Here is a 21,348-nt window from a genome sequence, read left to right on the forward strand (position 1 = left end):
CCCGCGCGCGGCCTGCCCGGCAGCCTTGCCCCAGCTCCGCCGCGCTCCAGCGCTCTGTTGTCTCTCCTCCCCCCGCCAGAACAAAAATGGGGAGGGCATCCCCTCAGCCGTCACCCCCCGAGCTCAGCGGCCACCCGCAGCTGCTCCGGCTGCCCCCTCCTGCTCCTCCTCCAAGCAGCCCACTCCCGACACAGAGGCCTCAGAGCAGCGGGCCTTGCGCACTGTCCAGTACGGCCTCCTGAGGATCCTCAGCAGGACCCTGGCCGCCTTGCGCCGCTTCACCCCCGACGTGTGCCAGGTCCTGCTGGATCAGGTACCCCACCCCGTGCCCCTAGCCTCCACAGAGCCACCGGGGCTCCTCTCTGGGCCCAGAGGTGCCTGGGGGTCTTGCCCTCCATCAGTCTCATCTTGCTTTTCAGTCCCTGGACCTTGCTGAGTACAGCTTCCTGTTTGCCCTGAGCTTCACCACTCCCACTTTTGACTCCGAAGGGGCCCCCTCCTTCGGGACCCTTCTGGCCACCGTGAATGTGGCTCTGAACATGCTTGGAGAGGTAAGTTGGGTATTGTCTGACCCCTCACCCCAGGCCTTCCTCCCAGCTTTCCACTGCCTAACCACCACCTTGGGCCTGTGTACCCAGCCTGAGCTGACCTGTAGGAACTAGTGAGAGTTAACGAGTAGCTGATAAAATCGCCTAGTGTAGGTCCTGTGAAATGAGAAGATGTTTGGAGTTGTTACTACCCCCTTTTTTAACCCCCATTTCTCTTCCAGCTGGACAAGAAAAAGGAGCCTCTCACCCAGGCTGTGGGGCTCAGCACACAAGTGGAAGGGACCAGAACTCTGAAGTGAGAAAGCCCTCTTTCTGGACCTTGGTTGGGGGCTGGGGTGGTCTTGGGCTGGCTCTCCTGGATCCGACACTTCGTGCATACAGCCCACATGGCCTCTGCAGCAGCGCCCACATCCGCCTCCCCTCCAGGTCGCTCCTGATGTTCACCATGGAGAACTGCTTCTACCTGCTCATCTCCCAGGCGATGCGTTACCTTCGGGACCCGGCTGTGCACCCCCGGGACAAGCAGCGGATGAAGCAGGAGCTCAGCTCAGAGTTGGTAGGAGGGGTGGAGGGCCCTGCCTGCTGGGGCGACCCAGAGGTCCCCGCCCCCCACTGCCAGGGCGGCCACAGGGCCTCATCAGGTGCTTCTTCTCTTGCAGAGCACTCTCCTCTCCAGCCTCTCCCGCTACTTCCGCCGGGGAGCCCCCAGCTCCCCTGCTGCTGGCGTTCTTCCCTCGCCTCAGGGCAAGTCCACCTCTCTGTCCAAGGTCAGCCCCGAGAGTCAGGAGCCTCTGATCCAGCTGGTGCAGGCCTTTGTTCGACACGTGCAAAGATAGGGCACCTGCCTGCTGCTGCCTACACTCTGCACCAGCCTGCATGGCAGGCCTGGGGAGTGAGGGGTACTGCTGGTAGATGGCCTGTCTGGGCCCGAGAGCAGCTCGTCACCCTCCCCAGAATCGCTGCAACTCCAGCCACCACCCCAGCGTTATTTTTGTAACAGATCAAGAGGTCAACAGCAGGGGTGGGGAGCCGTGAGTCTGCTGCGCTCAGTCTCACATTCAGAGTGCCCCTAAAGAGGCGTATTCCTCTCCTCAAGCATTCCCCACAGCACTTGACCCTGGCCAGGGGAGAGGCGGGGAGCCAATGCCACGTGCAGCCAGGAGGCTGTGTGCACAGGTTTGAGAGTCTGTTTTTCCACACTCTGTTCTTGCAGTTTTTGGTAATACTGTGGTCTATTTATACAAATATTAAAATACTGTTTATACACAACTGTGTGGGTATACCTTCCGAGCCCAAGGACTAACCAGCTCTCAGAGCATTGCTCTGCCCCGCTTGTCCAGGGGCCCAGAGTGGACTGGGGGGTACTGGGTGGACACTCAGGTCTTCCTTCTACCCAGGTCTTGGCCCCCACCCCCCACCTCCATTTACCAGCTGGCTGAGTTGATCACTGGGTTAGAGCCCTTCCTGAAGCCCTGCTCCTTTCTGTAGCTCTGTGCCTCCCCTCTTTTTAGAGGGCCCTGAGTGGGGTGGCCTCTGGCCTCCTTGGGACTTAATCACAGAGTTCTTGGCCCAGCTGCAAGCCTCAATCTACAGCCTGGCCTTGTGGACTGAAGCTATCACTTGGGAAGTTTCGGGAACTAGACTGACCTGGGCTACAGTCCCTGCATGGCCACTTGGCAGTTACGGAACCTCGAGGAGGTGACCCTGATTTCTTCCTCGCTTGTCTGGGAGGACACGAGAACACGCGTGAACGTGCTGCGCTCAATGCCGGGTCCTGGGAAGCGCTGTCAGTTACCCAAGTGTAGACCGTCATGCACATTTTACAGCTCACTCTGCCCCAGTTCAGGTAGGTTTTTCTCAGGGAAAAACGTCAGTGACGCAGCTGCAGCAGACCAGCATCCCCTTCCTGAGGAGCAGCACGGGTGCCCTGGGAGGGAGCAGGGACCCATCACTTCCTCCCCTAGAAGGAGGGCGCGGTGTGGTAGCGTGTCGCCTCCTCTTCCCCTTCCCGCCTGTGAGGCCCGCGACGCGACCAGAGCCCAGGCAACATGCACACGGAGGATGGTTTATTATTGGTCACTGGCTAGAGAGCAAGCAGACAGGCAGAGTAAAAAGATCTGTTAAAAAGTGAGTGTGGAGAGTGCAGGCAGCAGCCACCAGACTTGGCTCTAGCAATAGGGCTGGGAGGGGAGGGCTAGCACCGGAGAGCTGCTGCTCTGGCCAGGCTCCCCTCCGCTGCAGCGCATCCCTGGGGGACTGCACCCCTGTCCCCGGCCCGCCACAGACCTGCCTGCCTGCCTACCTCGCCTCCTTTGCTGCTTTTGGCAACTAAAAGGCAGGTGCTCTCTCTGGCCAAGGGTGCGCCCCAGGGCATCAGCCCGTCTTGCACTGACCCCCTCCATGGGCCGGGGCACTGAACGCAGCTGCTGCAGCCAGGCCCGCCCGCCCTCCTGAGCAGGAGCCAGAGGGCTGGGGGGCTCAGGGACGCAGGCAGGGGTGGGGGGGCTCCAGAAACAGGTCAGAAGCAGGCCGGGGGAGGAGCCGGGATCATTCAGCCTCGGGGGCCCCTCGCAGCTGGACGGCCAAGGGGCAGGATGGGGCTGGGGTGAGCCTCCCACACTGAGCAGCTGGGTCACCAACAGACACGAGGTGGGGCTGCACCCATTCCCCCCGCCCGGGGCAGAGGGCAGGGCCTGGGGGAGGGGGCCTGCTCAGCTGAGCAGTTCCAAGTAGGTGACGGGGACCTTGCCCTTCTTGTTGCCTCTCTCGCCAATGAGCCAGTCGGGGTCCATGCCAGGCAGGCTATAGACAGTGATGAGCTGAAGGGGATGACAGAGGAGGAGGGTCATGCCCTGGCTACGCAGGGGGCCCTGTGCCTCCAGTGGTGGGCGCCCTCTGAGCTGCTCTATGGAGACGGATCAGAGAGCCTGCCTCCTCAGAGCTGGAGCTGCCTCTGTCCCCCCACCCCCCAGACCCCTCAGAGGCGGGGAGCCCGTGATGCAGGGTCCTCAGACCCCATGCCCCCAGCTCCGGTGCCTTGGCCCCCTAAGCCAGCCTGTGCCCCCTGACCACCAACCCATCCCTGTGGCTTCCAGGCCCACCTCATCGGCAAGCAGGGCCAGCTCACTGCTGTCTGCTGCCTCGTAGTCATAGAGAACGCGGGCTTTCCGGGTTCCGCTGGCCGGTGGGGCCACCTCCTCCAGGCGGAGAGCAGCCTCCCCTGGAGGAGCCAGGTCGGCCATAGAGGGCCCCATGGGCATCGTGGCTGCGGCGGTGGTGGGCGAGGTACTGCTGAGGGTTGGGGAGGTGGGCTCGGTGGTGCCCACGAAGGTGCCTGGGAATCTGGAGAGGAGAGTCGGGGGGGCCTGTCTCAGCACTCTGGAGCCACCCTCTTGTTGGGGGGAGGTGCCCACATGCCCCACAAAACACCGGTCACGCCCATGGCCGCGGAGGCAAGACCACCTCGCTACTTACATGGCTCCCTGGGAGCTGGCGGCGTGAAGAGGGAAACAAGGGGAAGTGAGACGCCCCTGCCGTCCCCACAACCCCCCACCCCACCCCAGAACCTGCACCCAAGGTCCCTAAGGCCAGCCACCCCTTACTGTCCTCCTGATGAAGTGCCCAGGCCCAGAGGCGAGGGTGATGCCCCACCATGGTCAGCAGCCCTCCACCCCACCCTGGGTGTCAACGGGGGCTTTCTGAGCTCGGGGGAGCTGGGAGCCAGGGGTCCCCGGTGGGCACCTGCCCAGCTGCTTCTGGAGGTCCAGCATGTGGCGGTAGCACTGGGCATAGTACGTGGTCTGAGACTCGACGAACTCATGCAGGCAGCGAAGGTGGTTCACCTGCAGGGAAGAGGCAGTGGCTGACCCGGCGCCCGCGGGCGGACGAAGCGGCCCACTCCCCACCCCATGCTCTACAGACCCTGGCATCCAGCATTTTCTGCCCAGGCCTCTTGCTCTCTGCAGGGGAGGGGGCCGTACCGCCTGCTTTGGGACCTTTAGGACCGTGGGCTCTGCCCCACCCAGGTTCACTAGCTGCCTCAACGTGATCTTAAGAGTCGTGGTGTCCGACACATGGGTGGCAAAGACGACGGGACAAAAGAAAGAGGAAACAGGACAGGACTCACATGGGTGCTGCTGATCCCCTCCAGCAGGAGCCGGGTCACTTCCGCCTGCCGGTCAAACTCCGTCTGGGCCACTCGGAGCTCCTGCTCAGCCTAGGAAGGGCCAGGGATGAGCACGAGGGCAAGAATGGCCCCCAGCCGGCCTCCCACCAGACTCCTCCCGCCCCCGGAGCCGCCTGGGAGCTGTCTCCTCTTCCCTTCTGTGGTAGATGGACTTCCCCACACCCCCACCCCAGGATGCAGACATTGGGGCAGGGGTTCACCTCTCACCCCTGACTTCAGGCCTGGGGCCCTGACCCCCTGGAGAAGCCTTAGCCCAGCCTGGGAACCCCCCAGAGGAGGCCAGTTGCTGGGTGGGCAGACAGAGCCTCGGGCGCCCTCCTTGGCCTTTCACACTCATGCATTTGTCCATCTGAGGCCACCACCCAGCAGGGACAAATTTAACCAACAGTTGCTTTGGCCTCCGGAGGGCCCACGGTGTGCTGCAGGGCGGAGGGAAGTGACCGCCCCTTACCATGGCCCCAGCGGCTGCAGGGCAGAGCTCAGAACTAGACGCAGACCTGCCCCCAATGACAGCAGGCGAGCCTGGACTCCCATTCCCCACCCCATTTCTTCCCTGAGCCCCGACTCACCTTGTCCACCTCATCATTCCAGAGCTGCAGAGACCACAACAGGACCGGTCAGCAGAGGAGGGAGGGGGCAGCGGTCAGCAGGGGAGGGGAAGGGAGGTGGGGGATGGCTGTACCCCAGAGCCCGGGCCCCTGCCCCAGCTCCTGAGACCCCCCCACGGCAACCTCTTCCTACCCCCCACGCTTCCCAATGTCCTCCCCACAATCCCACCAGGAGCTGAGGCTGGGGGGAGGCCTGGTGTGAGAGGGAGGGGGGCTCTGACGTCACAGTCCATCCAGTCCCACATGCCACATGCGGGGAGGGGGGACAGCCAGCTGGGAAGTCCTGCTTGGGTTTCTCCTACAGGCAAGCCCCCAGGCTCGGACTGGGGTCTCCAGGGAGACCGAGCGTCCCCCACCCCACCCTGACGCTCTGCTGAGGCTGCTGGGCTGGGAGGCAGGACCGTGTGACCCTAGACCAGTCACTGAACCTTTCCGTCCTTCGGCAGAGAAAGGCAGCCTCGTGCCAGAGTCAGACTGGGGTTCAAAGGCACAAGAAAAAAACAGGGCCGTCTCCACCCTCCTGGATAGTCCTCCTTCCACTCGGCCCAGGAAGGGGGGCGGCAAGTGTCCTCCAGAGTCTAAAGAAGAAAGACCCCCCTCCCCCCACCATGGCTTAGGAGGCCCGTTCCTCCGGCCCGCTGCTACCCTAACACAGGGCCTGGGGGGCACAGAGAGCAAAACCCAGGCCAGCCTGGCTGGGACAGAGGCGTCCCCACCCCAGCACCGTTCGGCAGAACGCACAACATGGGAAGTGACCTCCACGTGAACACACGTGGGCGAGCCAGCCACAGGGGGCCAGGGCACTACAGGGCGGTTAACGCCCCCAGGGGACAAGGGACCGCGCGTGTGCGCGCATGTGCACACACGCGCGCGTGCGCGCGCACGCGCACACACACACACACACGCACACACAGCAACATGCTTATGACAGATGGAGAGGCCCGCGGGGAGGCGGGTGGTGCAGGAGGATGTCACCCACGGGGAAAGGAGGGACAGAGAGAGGCAGAGAAAGGCCCAGCACTGGTTTCGACAGGCATGACGGGACAGGTGTCCTCTGCCTATTTCCCCAACTAAACAGTAAACACCAAGATCTCAACAAGCTGTAGGGAAAAAAGATACCAGACGTTCAAAGTCCTCCTGACCCCGCCCCGCCCCGCCCAGCCCACCCTCTTAAATCCCAGTCCCACCTGCCCACCCACCCACCGCTGCCTTCATGTTCAGCTTCAGAGGGGCCAGCTCGGGACACGCCCGTTCCCCCACCTCGGGGGTCTCGTTCCCCCACCTTGGGGGCCTCGCCCCGGGCTGCTCTTCCCCTACTCCCTCCCCGCCGGGTCTACCTTCCCACGGGGCCCTGCTCCATCTCAAGGCCTCTGGGCGCCTCCTGACACCTAGCCGATGTGCTCTGGGGGCCGCTGGACCGACAGTGTTGTCCCCGAGTCCTGTCCAAGGGTCTGTGACCTCCCAGCAGGCCAGGCCGGGACCTCTTTCCTGTCCTCCGGGTGCAGGGGGCACCTGGCTCTCAGAGGTGGGTGCTGAGTGGGGGTGGGTGGACTCTCGGGCCCCCCGGAGTCCACCAGGCTGCGTGGGGCAGCGGGCCAGGCTCACCTTCAGCGTTGGGCAGAGAGGGGCGAGGGCACAGGGCCCAGGCAGCCCCTGCCTGACCCTCTGCCTCCTGTTCTCCTGACTGGCATCAGGCCCCGGGTGCTGGGGATGGGGGCAGGGAGGGGGGAGCCGGGGCACGGGCGGGGGCGCTTACCGCGGAGGCGCTGGCCGAGAGAATGTAATTACGAGGTCTAGTCTCCTGAAAGTCAGGCACCGTCTGGCGGGGAACAGAGTTCACGGGGGAGGAGGGAGTTATGTGGGGCGGGGGCCAGGCCGGGAGGCCGCCCTAGAGTCTCCCCCAGGGAGATGCCAGGAGCACCCCCACCCCGACCCCATGGACAGGAGGCTACGGACAGATAACACGGACCTCCTTCTCCCCACGCCAACAACCTGCACAGGAGGCAGGCTGAGTGAGGGTCTCAGTGGGTCGGGACAAAGACCAAGAGGGTGGACACACTGGGGAGCCCGGGAGAACAGATGCCAAGGAGGGGACAGCCTGGAACCTCGGGCAGGACACAGACCCATCCGCCCCCGGCAGTCCTCAGGCCCCTCTTCCCCGGGCCAGCTTCATCTCACTCTGAGGCCCCAGTTAGACCCTCCAAGCAGAGCCCACCCCTACCCCACCCAGCTTGCTCCATCCACACCTCCGCACACACCCCATCATCTCTCCTTCCTGCAGCAAGAACCAGGCCCCTCCCCCGACATGAGGATGGACAGATGGATGCATGGATGGACAGAGTGACAGGCGGTTGACATTTGCAAAAAGCTGACTCAACAGGCTCCAACGCCTGGCGTCCCCCCAGACCAGAGGCTACACATGGTGGAGGCCCCGGTGGGAGACCAGCTGCTTTGCAAAAGGCCTGGAGGACGGCCCTCCCTGGCCCGACCGGCCCAGCCTGGCCCAGCCCCGCGGGGCCTGAGGCCAAGGTGGGCAAACCAGAAGCAGCACAGCACGTGGGACAGGTATACTCACATCTCCCTCACACTGAGCCAAGTTACCCAAAGCAGAACGGCAAGGAACAAAAACAAAGAGTTAGTGAGTCCACAGCGCAGGCAGGCGGGAGTCCTGACTGGAGTGTGGCTGCTGAGGGGTGGCCGGTGGGTGGGGCGGGGGGTGCCCTGCTGGGCTGGAGCCCCCTGGGATGCTGTACCAGGGCCCAGCTTGGGAGGGGGCGTCCTGCTAAAAGCCACACACTCAGAGCTGGTCTGGGCCAACCAGCCGGACCAGAGGTTGTGCCGCTCCGGTGATGAAGGAAGCGCTCCCTGGCCTGGCGGACAGAGAAAGGCCTGTCCTAGCCAAGGGACTCCAGACAGCTGCCCGGCCCTGAGGGGCGGGGAGCCTGTCCCGCCAAGGTGGGCTCAGGCAGCCACAGCTCATCCTACCCAAGCCCAACCCGATGCCGGTGGCTAAGGCCCTGCCTCCGGTCTGGACTCCACACACCTGGGTGAGGCGCCATGGCTCTTGCCAGGGGCACTGACCAGCCTCCGTGGCCCCTGGGGGCCACACAAAGGGAGGGGAATGCGAGGAGGGCCAGGGGCTGTAACTAACTCTTGGGCAGCAGGGGGCCCTGGCTTTCCCTGGCTGAGGGCCGCGCCGGGCACAGGTGCCAGTGCCCCTGGTGTGTTCCAGACCTGACCGTGGGAGTTCCCACCTCGGGGTGTGAGGCGGCCTTGCAGCCGCTGCACCCTGAGCAGCCCGGGCCCCTGGGGCCCAGCTCTCCCAAACCCTGGCCTCGCCCTGGTCACCGTGTGCCACGCTCCATCCCATCGGCCTGACTGAGCAGAAGGGGAGCCAAGATAGCCCCAGCTCCATCCAGCGACGTGGGGCTCCCTGAAGGGCCCCAAGACCTGCCCCTGGGCGGGCGAGCAGCCCAGCTCTGGGACCTCCACACCAGCGCAATGGAGCCTGAGGACAGGACGGGGCGCCCGGGGAACAGCGCTGGAGCGGCGGCGAAGGGGGGGGCGCGGTTAGTAGCAGAGCCATGCCCGGGCAGAGCCGGGAACAGAGCTGAGCATCCAAGGAGGGCAGCGCGGGGGGGCATGCGAGAAGCCAACTGGCTGTCTATCTGGGGAGGCTGCGGGCTGCCCTGAGCTCAGGTGAGGGTGCCGTGGGTCTACCCACCACCCGCTCCTCAACCCAGTGTCTGCCCTGGGAACCCAGAGCTCTGGGTCAGCAGGGTTCCGTCGGGGGTGGGAGCAGATGGGCGTGACCTGACGTGGTCTGCCCCGAGCAGTGCCCCCCAGCCAGGCTTCGACGGGGAGGGAGGTCATGCCAAACACCACGAGCCTCCACCAGGAGCCTCCGCCCGCTCCGGCCCAGCAGGACGCCTACCGTGGCTTTGGCTTCGGCAGCCTTGGCCTTCTTGAGCCGCGCTTTGGAGGCATCCAGGTCTAGACGCCGGTTCTGCAGGAGCCGCCTCTCCTTCTGTTGTGGGGCGGGGTTGGGGGGAATCAGGGACGTGAGCCCCACGGCTGCCATGGGAGACCCCCGGCCCCAGCGGCACCAGCCCATAGGACCATCTGGCCAAGACAGGGAAACTGAGGCCTGGACAGGTGAGGTCAAACACTCCAGGCCACTCGGTCCACAAGAGCCACGTCTGGGGAGGCCCTAAGGGCTGTGGGGTCCCGGGCTGGGTTCCGCGGCTCTGAGGAGAGGGCAGCCAGGGTCCCCAGGAGGCATGCAGCCCTAGGCTCCTCACCGAAATCGTCTTCCAGTCCCCTTCCAGGAAGTTGCGCAGGGGCGTGAGGAAGTTGATGGAGGCCGTGTGGATGAAATCTCTCTCGGCCGCTCCCAGGCGCTTTTCCGCTTCCGCCACCTTGATCAGCGTCTTCCCTGAGAAGCAGAGTCGGGGGTGAGGAGGCAGGCTGAACTCTGCTCTGACTCCCAGGAGGGAGGAGAGAGCTCTGAGAGAGATGTTCTGAGAGGCAAGAGCAGAAATGACTGGCCTGGGAAAATGGGAGAAAATCTGTATATCCACATACCCATTGACCAGTAAATACTGGGACCCCCCAAAACCAGAACACTTCTCGGCCGTTAGAAAGAAGGGGGCTGGGACTGGCAGAGGGAGGGGCTCAGCAAACCCTCCCCCCAGGAAGGACACAGGGCCTTCCCTGGGGGCCCAATGGCCAAGACTCCACTTCCACTGCAGGGGCCGTAGGTTTGGTCCTACGCAGTATGGCAAAAACCAAAAACTTACCTATTTATCTATCTCCTTCAAAAACAAAACAAAACTGGACACAGTTGTCAAAAGCAATCATTTGGACTCTGGAAATTGACCAAAGGCAAGTAACAAATTGAGAAGCATTTACTCCAGAACTACAGGACCTTGGTAAGAACCATGGAGATGGTGGCTTTTTAGCCTGGACGTGCTCCCCTCTCTCCAAGCTCTGTGGTGTGCCCCTCTATCAGGGTGGGGTAAGCCCTGAAGCTGCTGGAGGGGGAGGACTTGATTTTGGCTGGAACACAGAAAAACCCACAAGACATGGTCATAAGCAGTAATGATCTTAATGGCAAATAATCAGGAAAGGCCAACATCACAGCTAACATGAAGCTGGAGGACTGGCTGGAATAAGCAGCAGACCTGCCAGAAATTTAACAGGAGATCTGGGAGATGGGACGGCCACAGTGAGCCTTGATACACTCCAGACAGCTCTGCTGGTCTAGAAGGCCGTGCCTGTGTGTAGCATGTATGGGAGGCACAGGAGAGAGCCCCAGCTACCAAATTATTCTTGGCTAGTGGGAGGCTCTGCACATTCATGAAGTAAAAGCTAGGCACACATATAAACTGCTCAAACTTGAGTGTGTTCCCCAGCCCACTCATAAATTCATCAGCAAAGCCTTAATGGTGCAAGATGTCTAAGCATGACTTCTGCTGAATCATTAGCTGCCCACCAACATGTGCTGACCTGGAAGCAACCCTTAGGAAGCTAGGCTTAAAAGTAAAAAGAATAAGTAGGAAAATAAGCAGAGCCATCAGTAGCTGCACACAGCAAAGAACACAGACTCTAAACAATCAGCTCAGGTACATCTCTAAAGAAACAAACAGCACTAATAACCCGAGAAGAATTATAAGACACGCAAAGAAATAGGAAAGCACAGTCAATACACAGGGAAAGAAAAGCAATCAACAGACACTATCTCCTAGGAGGCCCAGATATTAGATTTAGCAGAGAAGACTTCTAAGCAGCTATTACAAGTAAGTGGAAAAGAAAAAACAAAAACCACCAAAACCATAATGGTAGGGAGGGATGAATTCTGGTACAGGATAAAACTACTGTATATGAAATAGATGAGCAACAGCATATACCACACAGCACAGGGAGTCACAGCCATTACTTTATAAGAACCTATAATGGAATATAATCTGCAAAAATACTGAATCGCTACGCCATATACCAGAAACCAACACATATTAAAATCAACTATACTTCAATCAAAAAATAAAAAATAGAACCACGGTTAAAGATTTAAGATTAGTACAACATTGTAAAGCAATCATCCTCCAATTAAAACTTTTTTAAAGAAATTTAAGTATGATGACAATGACTTCTCAAATAAGAAATGTCAATAAAGAGATTAAAATTTTAAAAAAGTGAAAATGCTAGAGTTGAAAAGTTTAACAACTGATATGAAAAAAATAAAATAAAATCACTAGAAGGGTTCAACGGCAGATTTGAACTGACTTCTTATCAGACACAAGGGAGGTCAGATAGTGAGAGAATATACTCAAAGTGATGAAAGGAAAAAACTACTGATATGAAAAAAATAAAATAAAATCACTAGAAGGGTTCAACGGCAGATTTGAACTGACTTCTTATCAGACACAAGGGAGGTCAGATAGTGAGAGAATATACTCAAAGTGATGAAAGGAAAAAACTCTCGTCCAAGAATGCTATACACCGCAAAACTGCCCTCCAAAAGTGAACATAAAGACATTCCCAGTTAGACAAAGGCTACAAGAATTCACTGCTGGCAGACCTGCCACGGAAGAAAAACTTCACATACAAGTGAGACGACACTCGGGGGTAGTGTGAATCCACATAAAGGGGTACAGAGCTGCAGTAAAGGCGACTAGACGGACACACACAAAAGACGGCGTGTTTTTCCCTCTTTTCTTAACTGACTTAAAAGACAATTGCATAAAACAGTAATTATAAAACTGGATTGTTGAGACATAGTATGTATGACAATGTGAGCACAGAGGAAGAGGGAGGGAAGGGAGTTATCCTGGAGCAAAGCTTCTATATTTGACAGGAATTCAGTTAGCGTTACTCTCAAGTAGACTGTGTTACGTTAAAGCGCATGTTGTGATTCAAGTTTTAAAACCACTAAGGAAAATGTTTTAAGTTAAAGAAAAAAAGGAGCAAAGAAATCAGAATGTTACACTGGAAAATCTCTTTTTAACTCAAAAGAAGTCAGTGAAAGAGAATCAAACAAAAAAGACCTGAGATACAGGGAGAATAGTAACAAAACAGCAATCCAGATGTACAAACAGCTCATGAGGCGTAACATCATCAAAACCAACAACCCAGTGGAAAATGGGCAGATTTAAACAGACACATCGATTAAGACATACAGATGGCCAAAAGACACACGAAAAGATGCTCACCATTGCAATTATTGGAGAAATGCAAATCAAAACAACAGTGAGGTATGACCTCACACCAGTCAGAATGGCCATCATCGAAAATCTACAAATAATAAATGCTGGAGAGGGTGTGGAGAAAAAGGGACCCTCCTACACTGCTGGTGGGAATGTAAGTTGGCACAGCCACTCTGGAGGACAGTATGGAGGCGCCCTCAGGAAGTAAAAACAGAGCCACCATACGATCCTGCAGTCCCACTCCTGGGCATGTATATACTTGGAGAAAATAGTAATCAGAAAAGCTGCCTGCACCCCGATGTTCATCGTGGCACTGTTTACAACAGCCAAGACATGGAAGCAACCTAAATGTCTGTCAAGGGACGAATGGACAAAAAGATGTGATAAATATATACAATGGAACATCACTCAGCCATTAAAAAAAAAAAAAAAAAAGAATGAAATAATGCCATTTGTTGCAACATGGATGGACCCAGAGATTGTCATACTGGGCAGAGAAAGACAAGTATCATGATACCACACCAATGTGGAATCTTAAAAAATGATACAAATGAGCTTCTAAAACAGAAACAGACTTCACAAACATAGAAAACAAACATGGTTACCAGAGGAGAAACTGGGACGTGTGTGTGTCGGGGGGAATGAGGGGGTAAATTGGGTTGGGATTAACACATACACACTGCTGCTTATAAAACAGATAACCAGCAAGGCCAGCGGTAGCACACAGGGAACTATACTCAATATCTTGGAATAACCCAAGTGAAAAGACTTTGAAAAGGAGCACGTATCTGTGTATGTGACAGCATCACTGCGCTGTATACCTGAAGCTAACACAGCACTGTAAGTCAACTGCATTCTAATTCAGAATTAATTAGTTAAAAATTTAAAAATAAACCGGATTGAGGGATGTTTGTACAATTCTGTAAATATACTAAAAATCACCAAATTGCACACTTAAAGCAAGTGCGCTTTACAGTACATAAATTGTACCTCAATAAAACTTCAATAAAAAGCAAAGACTGAAGCGGCTCTTTTAAGTGCTATTGTGAACAGATAACCCGTGAAGCAACACCAAGTTTAAAAATCAGGTTGTGGAATCGCACACATAAGATAATACGATCCCATTAAAAAATGCACACAAACCAAAAGCGGGTAAAGGAGGCTCTTTTTTGGGGGGGGTGCCATGTGATCTGCAGGATCTTGGTTCCCTGACCAGGGACGGAACCCAGGCCCACTGCTCTGGAAGTATGGAGTCTTAGCCACTGGACCACCAGGGAAGTCCCAGGAGGCTTCTATTTTTCACCGTTGTCACCTCTGTTGACTGAGGTATTTGCAAGGAGGATGAATCCAGGCAGCACACGTGTAAATACAAGACTAGAGAAAGGAAGGAAAGGAGGGAGGGAGGTCAGGGCCAAAGACTGGGGGCCCGCCCGGCCGCGGGGACCGGCTCACCGTAGGGGGTGGTGGGCCCCAGCTCACTGGCCGCCTCGGCCATGTACTGCGCCAGCAGCTCCCCGTTGGTGACCCGCGAGGGCACCTTCCTGTCCAGCTTCTCATACAGGAACTCCTCCACTCGGGCGCCTGTGGGAGAGAGCAGCCTAAGCCACGGGGCCCTTCTGGAGGAGCCCAAGGCCAGTCCAGCACCGGCCCACAGGGGCGCCCAGCCTGGTGACTAGCAGGACGTTCTTGTGCTGACTCCCCACCCTGTGAGATGGGCTCTTGACCCTGTGAAACCCCTCACGGGGAAGGAGAAGCCACGGCCCAGAGACGTGGAGTACCTGCCTGAGGTCACCCAGCTGCGGTGGCGGGCCTTCCACGTCCCTGTCCTTAGAATATGGACTCACAGAGCGTGACACACAGGGGGCGCTGGTGGTGAAGAACCCGCCTGCCAAGGCAGGAGACCTAAGAACCACGGGTTCGATCCCTGGGTGTGGAAGATCCCCCCAAGGAGGGCATGGCAATCCACTCCAGGATTCTTGCCTGGAGAACCCCCCCGGACAGAAGAGCCTGGTGGGCTAAAGTCCACAGGGTCCAAAGAGTCAGACATGACTGAGCGACTTAGCATGCGTGCACACACCACACGTGCGAACAGTGCTCTGGCCAGACCCAGGAAGCTCTGAGCACACCGTCTTAGCTAAGAGCAGATATATAGGCAGACGCGTCTCCAGACCCCAGGACAGGTTCCCCTGCAGCTGCGGGGCCTGCCCTGTGCTCTCCTGCGACCCTGGACGGGCCTTCGTCCCTGACCCTCGCTGCCTGCTCCCCAGTGACTGGTCTCCCGTTTCTCCTGCCTCTTCTCCCAGGGATGTTTTAGTTTCCAGGCTTCAACTCCTCGGTGCAAAACTTGCATTTCCACGTCCCAGAGAGTGAGTGCATTGTGGAGCCCAACACCCAGACTGCTGTTTTTAATGGGGACCACTCCCCCTTCCCATGCCACCGACAGCAGCCTTAAGCCCCAAGAGTCTAACCCAAGTCCAGCCTGCTGCCCAGGCCCACCTGCACAGCCTCAGCAGCTGGGCCCCTGCCCGCGGCGCCCCGCCCCTTGCCCAGGGCTGGCCCATGTCCACTTACTGGGGTTGGGCTGCAGTAGCACCTCTGTCTGCCTCAAGATCTTCTCGGTCCAGTTCTTGGTGCTGTCTGCCCGGGCCAGGAGGCTCTCAAAGTGGGCGTCAAGCTCGGTCTTCTCGGCCTGGCCGAATTTCTCCTCTGTGAACTGTGGGCGGAGGGTGGGGGGGGAGCACCCAGGGGTGGAAGACTCAGCAGGGGGGAGGGGAGGACCAGCCCTGCCCCACCCATCTACCCCTCCTGCCTGGCTGGAACTCAGGCCCTCTGGTCCAGGAACCAGTCTAGCCCATCCGCTCTGGGACCCCGATCAAACTGCAACCCTGCCCTGGGGCTCAGCTTGCTCCTCTGTGACATGGGATGGTTGGGCCAGAGCCGGCGGATCCCAGTTTGCTTCAGAAATCCAATGAAAGATACAGACACCCCCTGCCCCCCAAATGCACACCTGTACAAAATCAAACACAACTTAAGGAGCAGCTGGTAGGCCATCACTGAGGGTCCTCCCAGCCTGACTCTGGAGAAAAGCACTTGGTAACGAGCGCTCAGGGACACAAGGGGCACAGAGCAAGGTCTGGGGTGATCAGCAGGCGCCAGGGCAGCTGGGAGCCCCGGGGAAGGGGTCCTGGGGGAGTGAGTGGGAAGAACCCAGGTTCCAGAACCAGAGGAACATGATTCAAGTCTCAGTTCTGATGAGCAGTGTGACCTGGGCCAAGAGGCTTTGTCTCTCTGAGCATCAATTTCTGAAGCTGAAAATGGGAATAATAAGGAATAGCATCTCCCTCCTAGGTTGTGAGAAGGCAATAAAAAAGATGTGGGTAAGATATGAAGGTCAGGATCTGGCAGGGAGTTCGGTGCCCAGCGTAAGGGCTGATGCTGTAAAGATCTGACGGGAAGGGAGAGGGGTGGGATGGAGGATGCCTCTGCTGACTGGCATGGTACATGGGGAGCAGTGCCAACTCATCCGAGCCAACTGCTGGGCACGCCCAGGCCCAGGAAGCTCGACAGCCCCGCCCCGAAGCCAGGGAGAGACCAGGATGTCACAGGGTCCCCCTTCCGAGCTGGCTGAGGCCATGGGGGCCACATAGAACAGCTAGAAACCAGCCCAGGTCCTGGCTCTTCTGATCTTAAAGGCCCTGTCCAGCCGTGGTGGGTGGTGGTCAGAGACAAACCGCACAGGAGCAAGATCAGCTCTGACAACAACAGACAGTGCTGACCCGGCGCTCAGCACGGGCAAGTTTCCCATTTCACAGAAGGGGCCACCGAGGCCAGGCAAGAGGCAGGCTGCACTGGAGTCAGGGTCGTCATAGGCTGGGGGTCTGGAGGCCCTTCTCAGATGATCTGGCAGCCCTGAGTCACCCAGAGGTGAAGGACAGCTCCAGCTGCAAGGAGCGGGAGGCCCCACCGGCTTCAGGCCGCTCCAGCTCAGCAGCCATCAATTATGCATGGGGGCTTGGGTTTCTCTCTGCAGGGCCAGGTGGGCAGGGGTCAGAGCCTACGGCTCCCTACCTGGCTCCCTCCCTGCTCTCCTGACTCTTCTTCCTCACTTTCCACAAACCAGAGCCTCCCAGAGCTGGGCCCTGAACAGGCCTGCCCTCACCCAGCCTCTTTGAGGGTGGGGGTGGCACTAGCCCCATTTTCCAGATGAGAAAACTGAGGCTCAGAGACAAAGTCACCTCTCTGGTCCTCAGTTTCCACCGGGGGTAGGTCATACCAGGAACCATCTCATAGAATATTCGGGAGGTGCTTAGTTCTATGGTCAGCACACAGCACAGGCCTGATAAATGTCAACTGGTGTCAACGCCGTCATCATCATCAATAAAAGATCTCCTGCAGGTCCTTCCTCGGCTCCCAGGAGCCACCTAGGGACGTCCTTACCCCAATGGGGCCAGCCGCTCTGATTCTGGTGATGGTGTCACGCTCAGTATCTCCTCCCCTTCTTGCCACGGTTATGGGCAGCACTTCCCGCCTGGCCACCTGCCCCTCACACTACACATCCACCCACGTTCAAAGTCCAACCAGGTTTTTCCAACGTCCTGGGCATCCCTCCCACGTCCACTGTTGCCTGCCCGGCTCGGATGAAAACAATGCTACAGCCTCCCTGGCTTTCATTATCGTCACTCCTGCCTCCGCTCCTAGTAATACAGTCAGTACTACTGACAGCATTGGTACTAGCACTTCTGCTGCCCACTCCCCGCTCCCTGGCATCTTACCCGAATATGCTTTAGCTTTCCCTGCCTGGGTGCCCTTCGCTGAGCTGTTCCCATCACCGCGATCAACTCTGCAAACCCCTCCACAGTTCGGGGACTGAGAGACCACCCTAGGATCGCGCATGCAGAAGGGATCCGGCCTCCGGCTGCTTCTCCCAGGTTCTGTTCCTTACGGGGTGGGGATGAGGTGAGGCTCTTTCAAAGTGCCCTCGGTACCTGGAAGGGCTGAGTGCTTGCCCAGCATGTCCTTCCACCTGGCAAGGTGGCACCCACGCAGAGGAGCTGCCCAAACATCGATACTAAACCACCCTTCGTCCCTTCTGGCTGACTCCTACCCCAGGGCCGACTGGCCTGAGGGGGGCGGTCCCCCGAGTGGGCTCTCCTGCCCAGGTCACATTTCAAGCCCCTCTTTCTTCGGGCTGCCACCTGGCCCCATTCTTGCCAAGAGAAAGGGCCCAGGCTTCAGAGGCTTATGACTGCAGAGTCCGAGGCTGCTCCCTGCAAGATGGCAGCAGCAGGGGGTGGGCGGCTGGAGCCAGAGAAAGCCTCTATTTATAAAGCTCCCAGCTCCCTCCTCCGCCCTGGAGGCAGGGGGCCTGGACACTGGCTCCCATGCCAGTATGGGCGACCCAGTGGGCCTGCCCCGACCAGGCCACGGGGCCCAAGCCTCCCCACGCCCCAGGCTCTGCAGACCTGGCAGGATCGGGTGCTAGGGCCCCACAGTAGCCGGAAACTGGCAGATCAGGTTCTTCCCAGATGCGGGAGATAAAGTGGTTGCCATACCAACACAGGGGGCGAACTCCCCACCTTCTGGATGGATTGGGGCTGGCCAATGAGCTCCAGGCTGCAGGCATCCCCACTAAGGCTGGGGTCACCAGCAGGGCTGCGAACCCAGGGCAGCAAACCCTCTCTGGGGCACCCATCCTCAACGGGATGCTGTGCTTCCTAGTAAACACAGGCACGTGGGCTTCCAAGAGACGGTCTGGGGCTGGGCTCCTCCAGAGAACCAACTGCCACAGCAAGGACAAACGACAGGATCTGTTCCCAGGGCGCTGTGACTGGGCCAAACCCCAAGCCTGCGGCCACCCTTGGAGGCAGACTTGGTGCCACTCCTGATGGACAGAAGGGCACTTGCAGGCTCCCAGAGAAGTGACTGGCCCAAGGTCACAGGCTGCACGGGTGCGATACTAGGCACGTTACAGCAAGAGTGACTTGCCTCTAGTGAGCACATCCACACGGACTGCCAGGGACACTCACATCCATGCTGGGAGGGAGGGGTTGCTGAGGCCATTTTCAAAAGACTGAAAAGCTGAGGCCCCGAGAGGTGAAGCCCCCACCCTTCTCAAAGTCACAAGAGGGGGCATCCACGCCCACAGCTGACTCCCGGTCTTCACCGATAAGCTGCTTCAGTTTCTCTCCTTGCCCCCAAATGGATAGGACTTGTTCTAATCCTAGCGTCACCCAGCGTACAGCTCCCCAAGGAGGGCACGCAGCCAGACCCCAGCCCTCTCCTCATTCCCCTGGGGCTGGGGAAATACCAGGAAACAGGCCTGCCATGGAGCAGAGAGGAAATAATAACCCCAGCCCTCCTGGCTTCCGGACTGACTATGCAAGCGTATAAAAGGGACCCGAGGGAATCAGTTCCAACAGCCCATTGTACAGGTGTGGAGACTGAGGCTCAGAGAAGGGCTCAAGGGCCTGGGGGCACAAGTCCTTGGGCCTGGAACTCAGGCCTCCAAACGCCGGCCAGGAGTCAGGGTCACTGCTGGCCAGTGGGAGGGTGGCAGGAGCCGCCTGGTGCCTTTTGCTCTCATTATCAGAGACCCCACCGGGGCGGGGCGGGCGCGAGGGCAGTGGGATAACTCGGTCCCGGCAGGTCGCAAAGAGGGAGGCTAACACCTCCCGCCCAGGCAGCTGAGCCGAGGCAGGCCCAGCTCACTCCTCGGCCCCCGGGCCAAGCAGAGGGTAGTACAGGGCAGTGCAGTCGGCCGCCCCGGGGCTCCTTCTCTCGACTGGGCAGCGTAGAAGAGAAGGAAGGCTAGTGGGGGGCTAGGGCGACCCGGGAAGGAGCGGCGGCCGCGAGGGCCTTGTCCCGCGGCCCCGGGCTCTGTTACAGGGGCGCCCGCCGGCCGCGCGGGGCCCAGGGCCAACGGCCTCCTCACCTGCACGGCCCGGGTGAAGAAGATGCCAGCGTCCGACGCCAGCTTCTTCATGTTGAAGTCCATGGCGCTCCTCAAGGCCGGTGCGTCCGGCCCGAGCGCCGCCCGGCAGTCCCCGGCCCGCCGCCGCCAGCCTTCCCCGCGCCCACCTGCTGCCGGGACTCCGGCCCTTAGCGCGCCCGCCCGTCCCTGCCGCCGCCGCCGCCGCCGCCGCCGCCGCAGCCGCTGCCTCCGCCCGAGCCTGCCCGAGCGCGCAGGGCGGGGCGCCGGCCGCGGGGGCGGAGCCCCCTGGGGGGCGGGACGGGGCGGGGCGGCCGGGCTGGAGGGTGCTCGCGGCTGCCCCCCTGCGGCCGTCGGTGGGCCAGCATCTCTGGGTTACCGGTCCAGTGGCTCCCGGCCCATCGGTGCCTGTTCGTCTCCTTTTTTTTTTTTTTTAAAAGACTCTGCTGCTGGGAAAGATTGAAGGCGGGAGGAGACGGGGACGACAGAGGATGAGATGGTTGGATGGCATCACCGAGTCGATGGACATGAGTTTGCGTAAACTCCGGGAGTTGGTGATGGACAGGGAAGCCTGGTGTGCTGCAGTCCATGGGGTCGCAGAGTCTGACGCAACTGAACTGAACTGAACTGACTCTCCTGTTGTTCATTCGCGCCCTCCTCGTCGGCTGGCCCCTCTGGCTCCCTATTTCTCGGCCTCTTTAGACCTGGACCTTTCTGTGCCACCACCACTAACCACCACCACCATCAGCTTGACCTCTCTAGCGCCCCTCCTCTTCTACTCCAACTTTAGTGACACTAAGGACCACCGCCAGGGAATGGCTGTTTGGCTTCAGATAACCCTCAGGTTGCTCAAAGTGTGTGCAGGGAGTTAACGAGGAGGGAAGGAGGAGAGAAAGGGAGGCTTCTGTTCAGCCTAGGTGGCGGAACCCTCCAGGCATGGACATAGTGCTGACCTTGAACCAGTTTCTCACAGACCAAGACAGGCAGAAGGACGGCCTGCACGTATATTCCCCGCTCCCAAAGGGCTTGGAATAGGTTTATGACCTGTTTCCACCGCTCGCCTCTCTCTACTTCTAGACTTCATTTTCTTAGACGGTGGAGAGCTCTGTTCCTGAGCCTGTACCCTTTCCTCTCTGGCTCTGTCTCCTGGATTCCTAGCTTTGTTTACATCCCTGCACTCACACCAGTTCCCCATTCTCTACCCCAGTCTGTCTGTCCAGAGTGAGCTTCAAGTCACCTGGGGGATTATTTAAAAATCCTTGGTCCCACTCCCAGCCCTGGTTCTCTCCGAGCCTGACAAGTAGAGTCTAGAAAAGCTTCCAGGTGATTTAAATGTGCACCCAGGTTCAGAACCACTCATTTGTATATTATCTGCATGGACCTATCATCAGTGTTCATGTCACTCACACACCTGCAGTTCATCTCGGTTTCTTTGTGTGTTTCCATGTGTTCACTACGTATTTCTATTTGTACTGATCATTGACTTATTTATCAGTGTCTGTCTGTGGCTGACTGTATCATTCATTTAGCCAGCGTCCAGCCATATCGCCTTTCAACAGCTATAAATCAATATAGTAACTTGTTCATTCATTTGGTAACTACACTGAGCATGGTTAAAGAAAAAAAAAAAATCAGGGTACTTGTTAAGGACAGCAAGGAAGACTCCTCAAGAGAGACCAGTGCAGTGGGGGTTTTGCAGTAGGGGAGACAGATTGGGCTCAACTCCAAATACAATAAAGTCAAGTGGAGATTTATAGCCCATGAACAGACTAGGGGTCAGTGGATGGAAAATGACTAAGCAGGAACACTGACGCTAGTGAGATTCTTGCTGAAGGCAGGCCCAGGTGATAAGATATTCAGGATGGAGGATGAA

General features: G+C 58.4%; 2 protein-coding genes across 6 annotated transcripts in view; one reads left to right on the top strand and one right to left on the bottom strand.

The window, feature by feature from the left end:
* NUP188 (nucleoporin 188) overlaps positions 1–1,817 on the top strand; it is a 41,796-nt gene extending 39,979 nt beyond the window's left edge. Inside the window, exons 40-44 of the mRNA XM_018055935.1 lie at positions 80–313; positions 420–551; positions 770–843; positions 975–1,104; positions 1,208–1,817. Of these exons, the coding sequence (XP_017911424.1) occupies positions 80–313; positions 420–551; positions 770–843; positions 975–1,104; positions 1,208–1,384 (747 nt within the window). The 3' untranslated portion in view covers positions 1,385–1,817. The remainder of the gene's footprint in view (positions 1–79; positions 314–419; positions 552–769; positions 844–974; positions 1,105–1,207) is intronic.
* On the bottom strand, positions 2,598–19,746 carry SH3GLB2 (SH3 domain containing GRB2 like endophilin B2). Of its 5 annotated transcripts, XM_018055936.1 has the most exons (13): positions 19,479–19,717; positions 15,119–15,260; positions 14,000–14,128; positions 9,644–9,777; positions 9,277–9,369; positions 7,099–7,161; positions 5,771–5,920; positions 5,304–5,327; positions 4,675–4,764; positions 4,290–4,390; positions 4,023–4,037; positions 3,650–3,890; positions 2,598–3,367 (listed from the first exon to the last, which is right to left on the bottom strand). In XM_018055936.1, the coding sequence occupies exons 1-13, from the start codon at positions 19,539–19,541 to the stop codon at positions 3,260–3,262; spliced, it is 1,353 nt and encodes a 450-aa protein (XP_017911425.1). In that variant the 5' UTR covers positions 19,542–19,717; the 3' UTR covers positions 2,598–3,259. The 5 variants fall into 5 exon arrangements, with proteins under 5 accessions (XP_017911425.1, XP_017911427.1, XP_017911426.1 ...); XM_018055938.1 differs by lacking the exon at positions 5,771–5,920; XM_018055937.1 differs by lacking the exon at positions 4,023–4,037.

Source organism: Capra hircus, chromosome 11 (genome assembly GCF_001704415.2).
Source record: "Capra hircus breed San Clemente chromosome 11, ASM170441v1, whole genome shotgun sequence".
Taxonomy (NCBI): domain Eukaryota; kingdom Metazoa; phylum Chordata; class Mammalia; order Artiodactyla; family Bovidae; genus Capra; species Capra hircus.

Bases quoted from the DNA above. Each gene is read 5' to 3' on its own strand.
- SH3GLB2 (XM_018055936.1), bottom strand. From the start codon at position 19,541: ATGGACTTCAACATGAAGAAGCTGGCGTCGGACGCTGGCATCTTCTTC. The intron at 15,261-19,478 runs GTGAGGAGGCCG...CTCCGCCCACAG, and splicing joins TCTTCACCCGGGCCGTGCAG to TTCACAGAGGAGAAATTCGG. The intron at 4,391-4,674 runs GTGAGTCCTGTC...TCTTCCCTGCAG, and splicing joins AGGGGATCAGCAGCACCCAT to GTGAACCACCTTCGCTGCCT.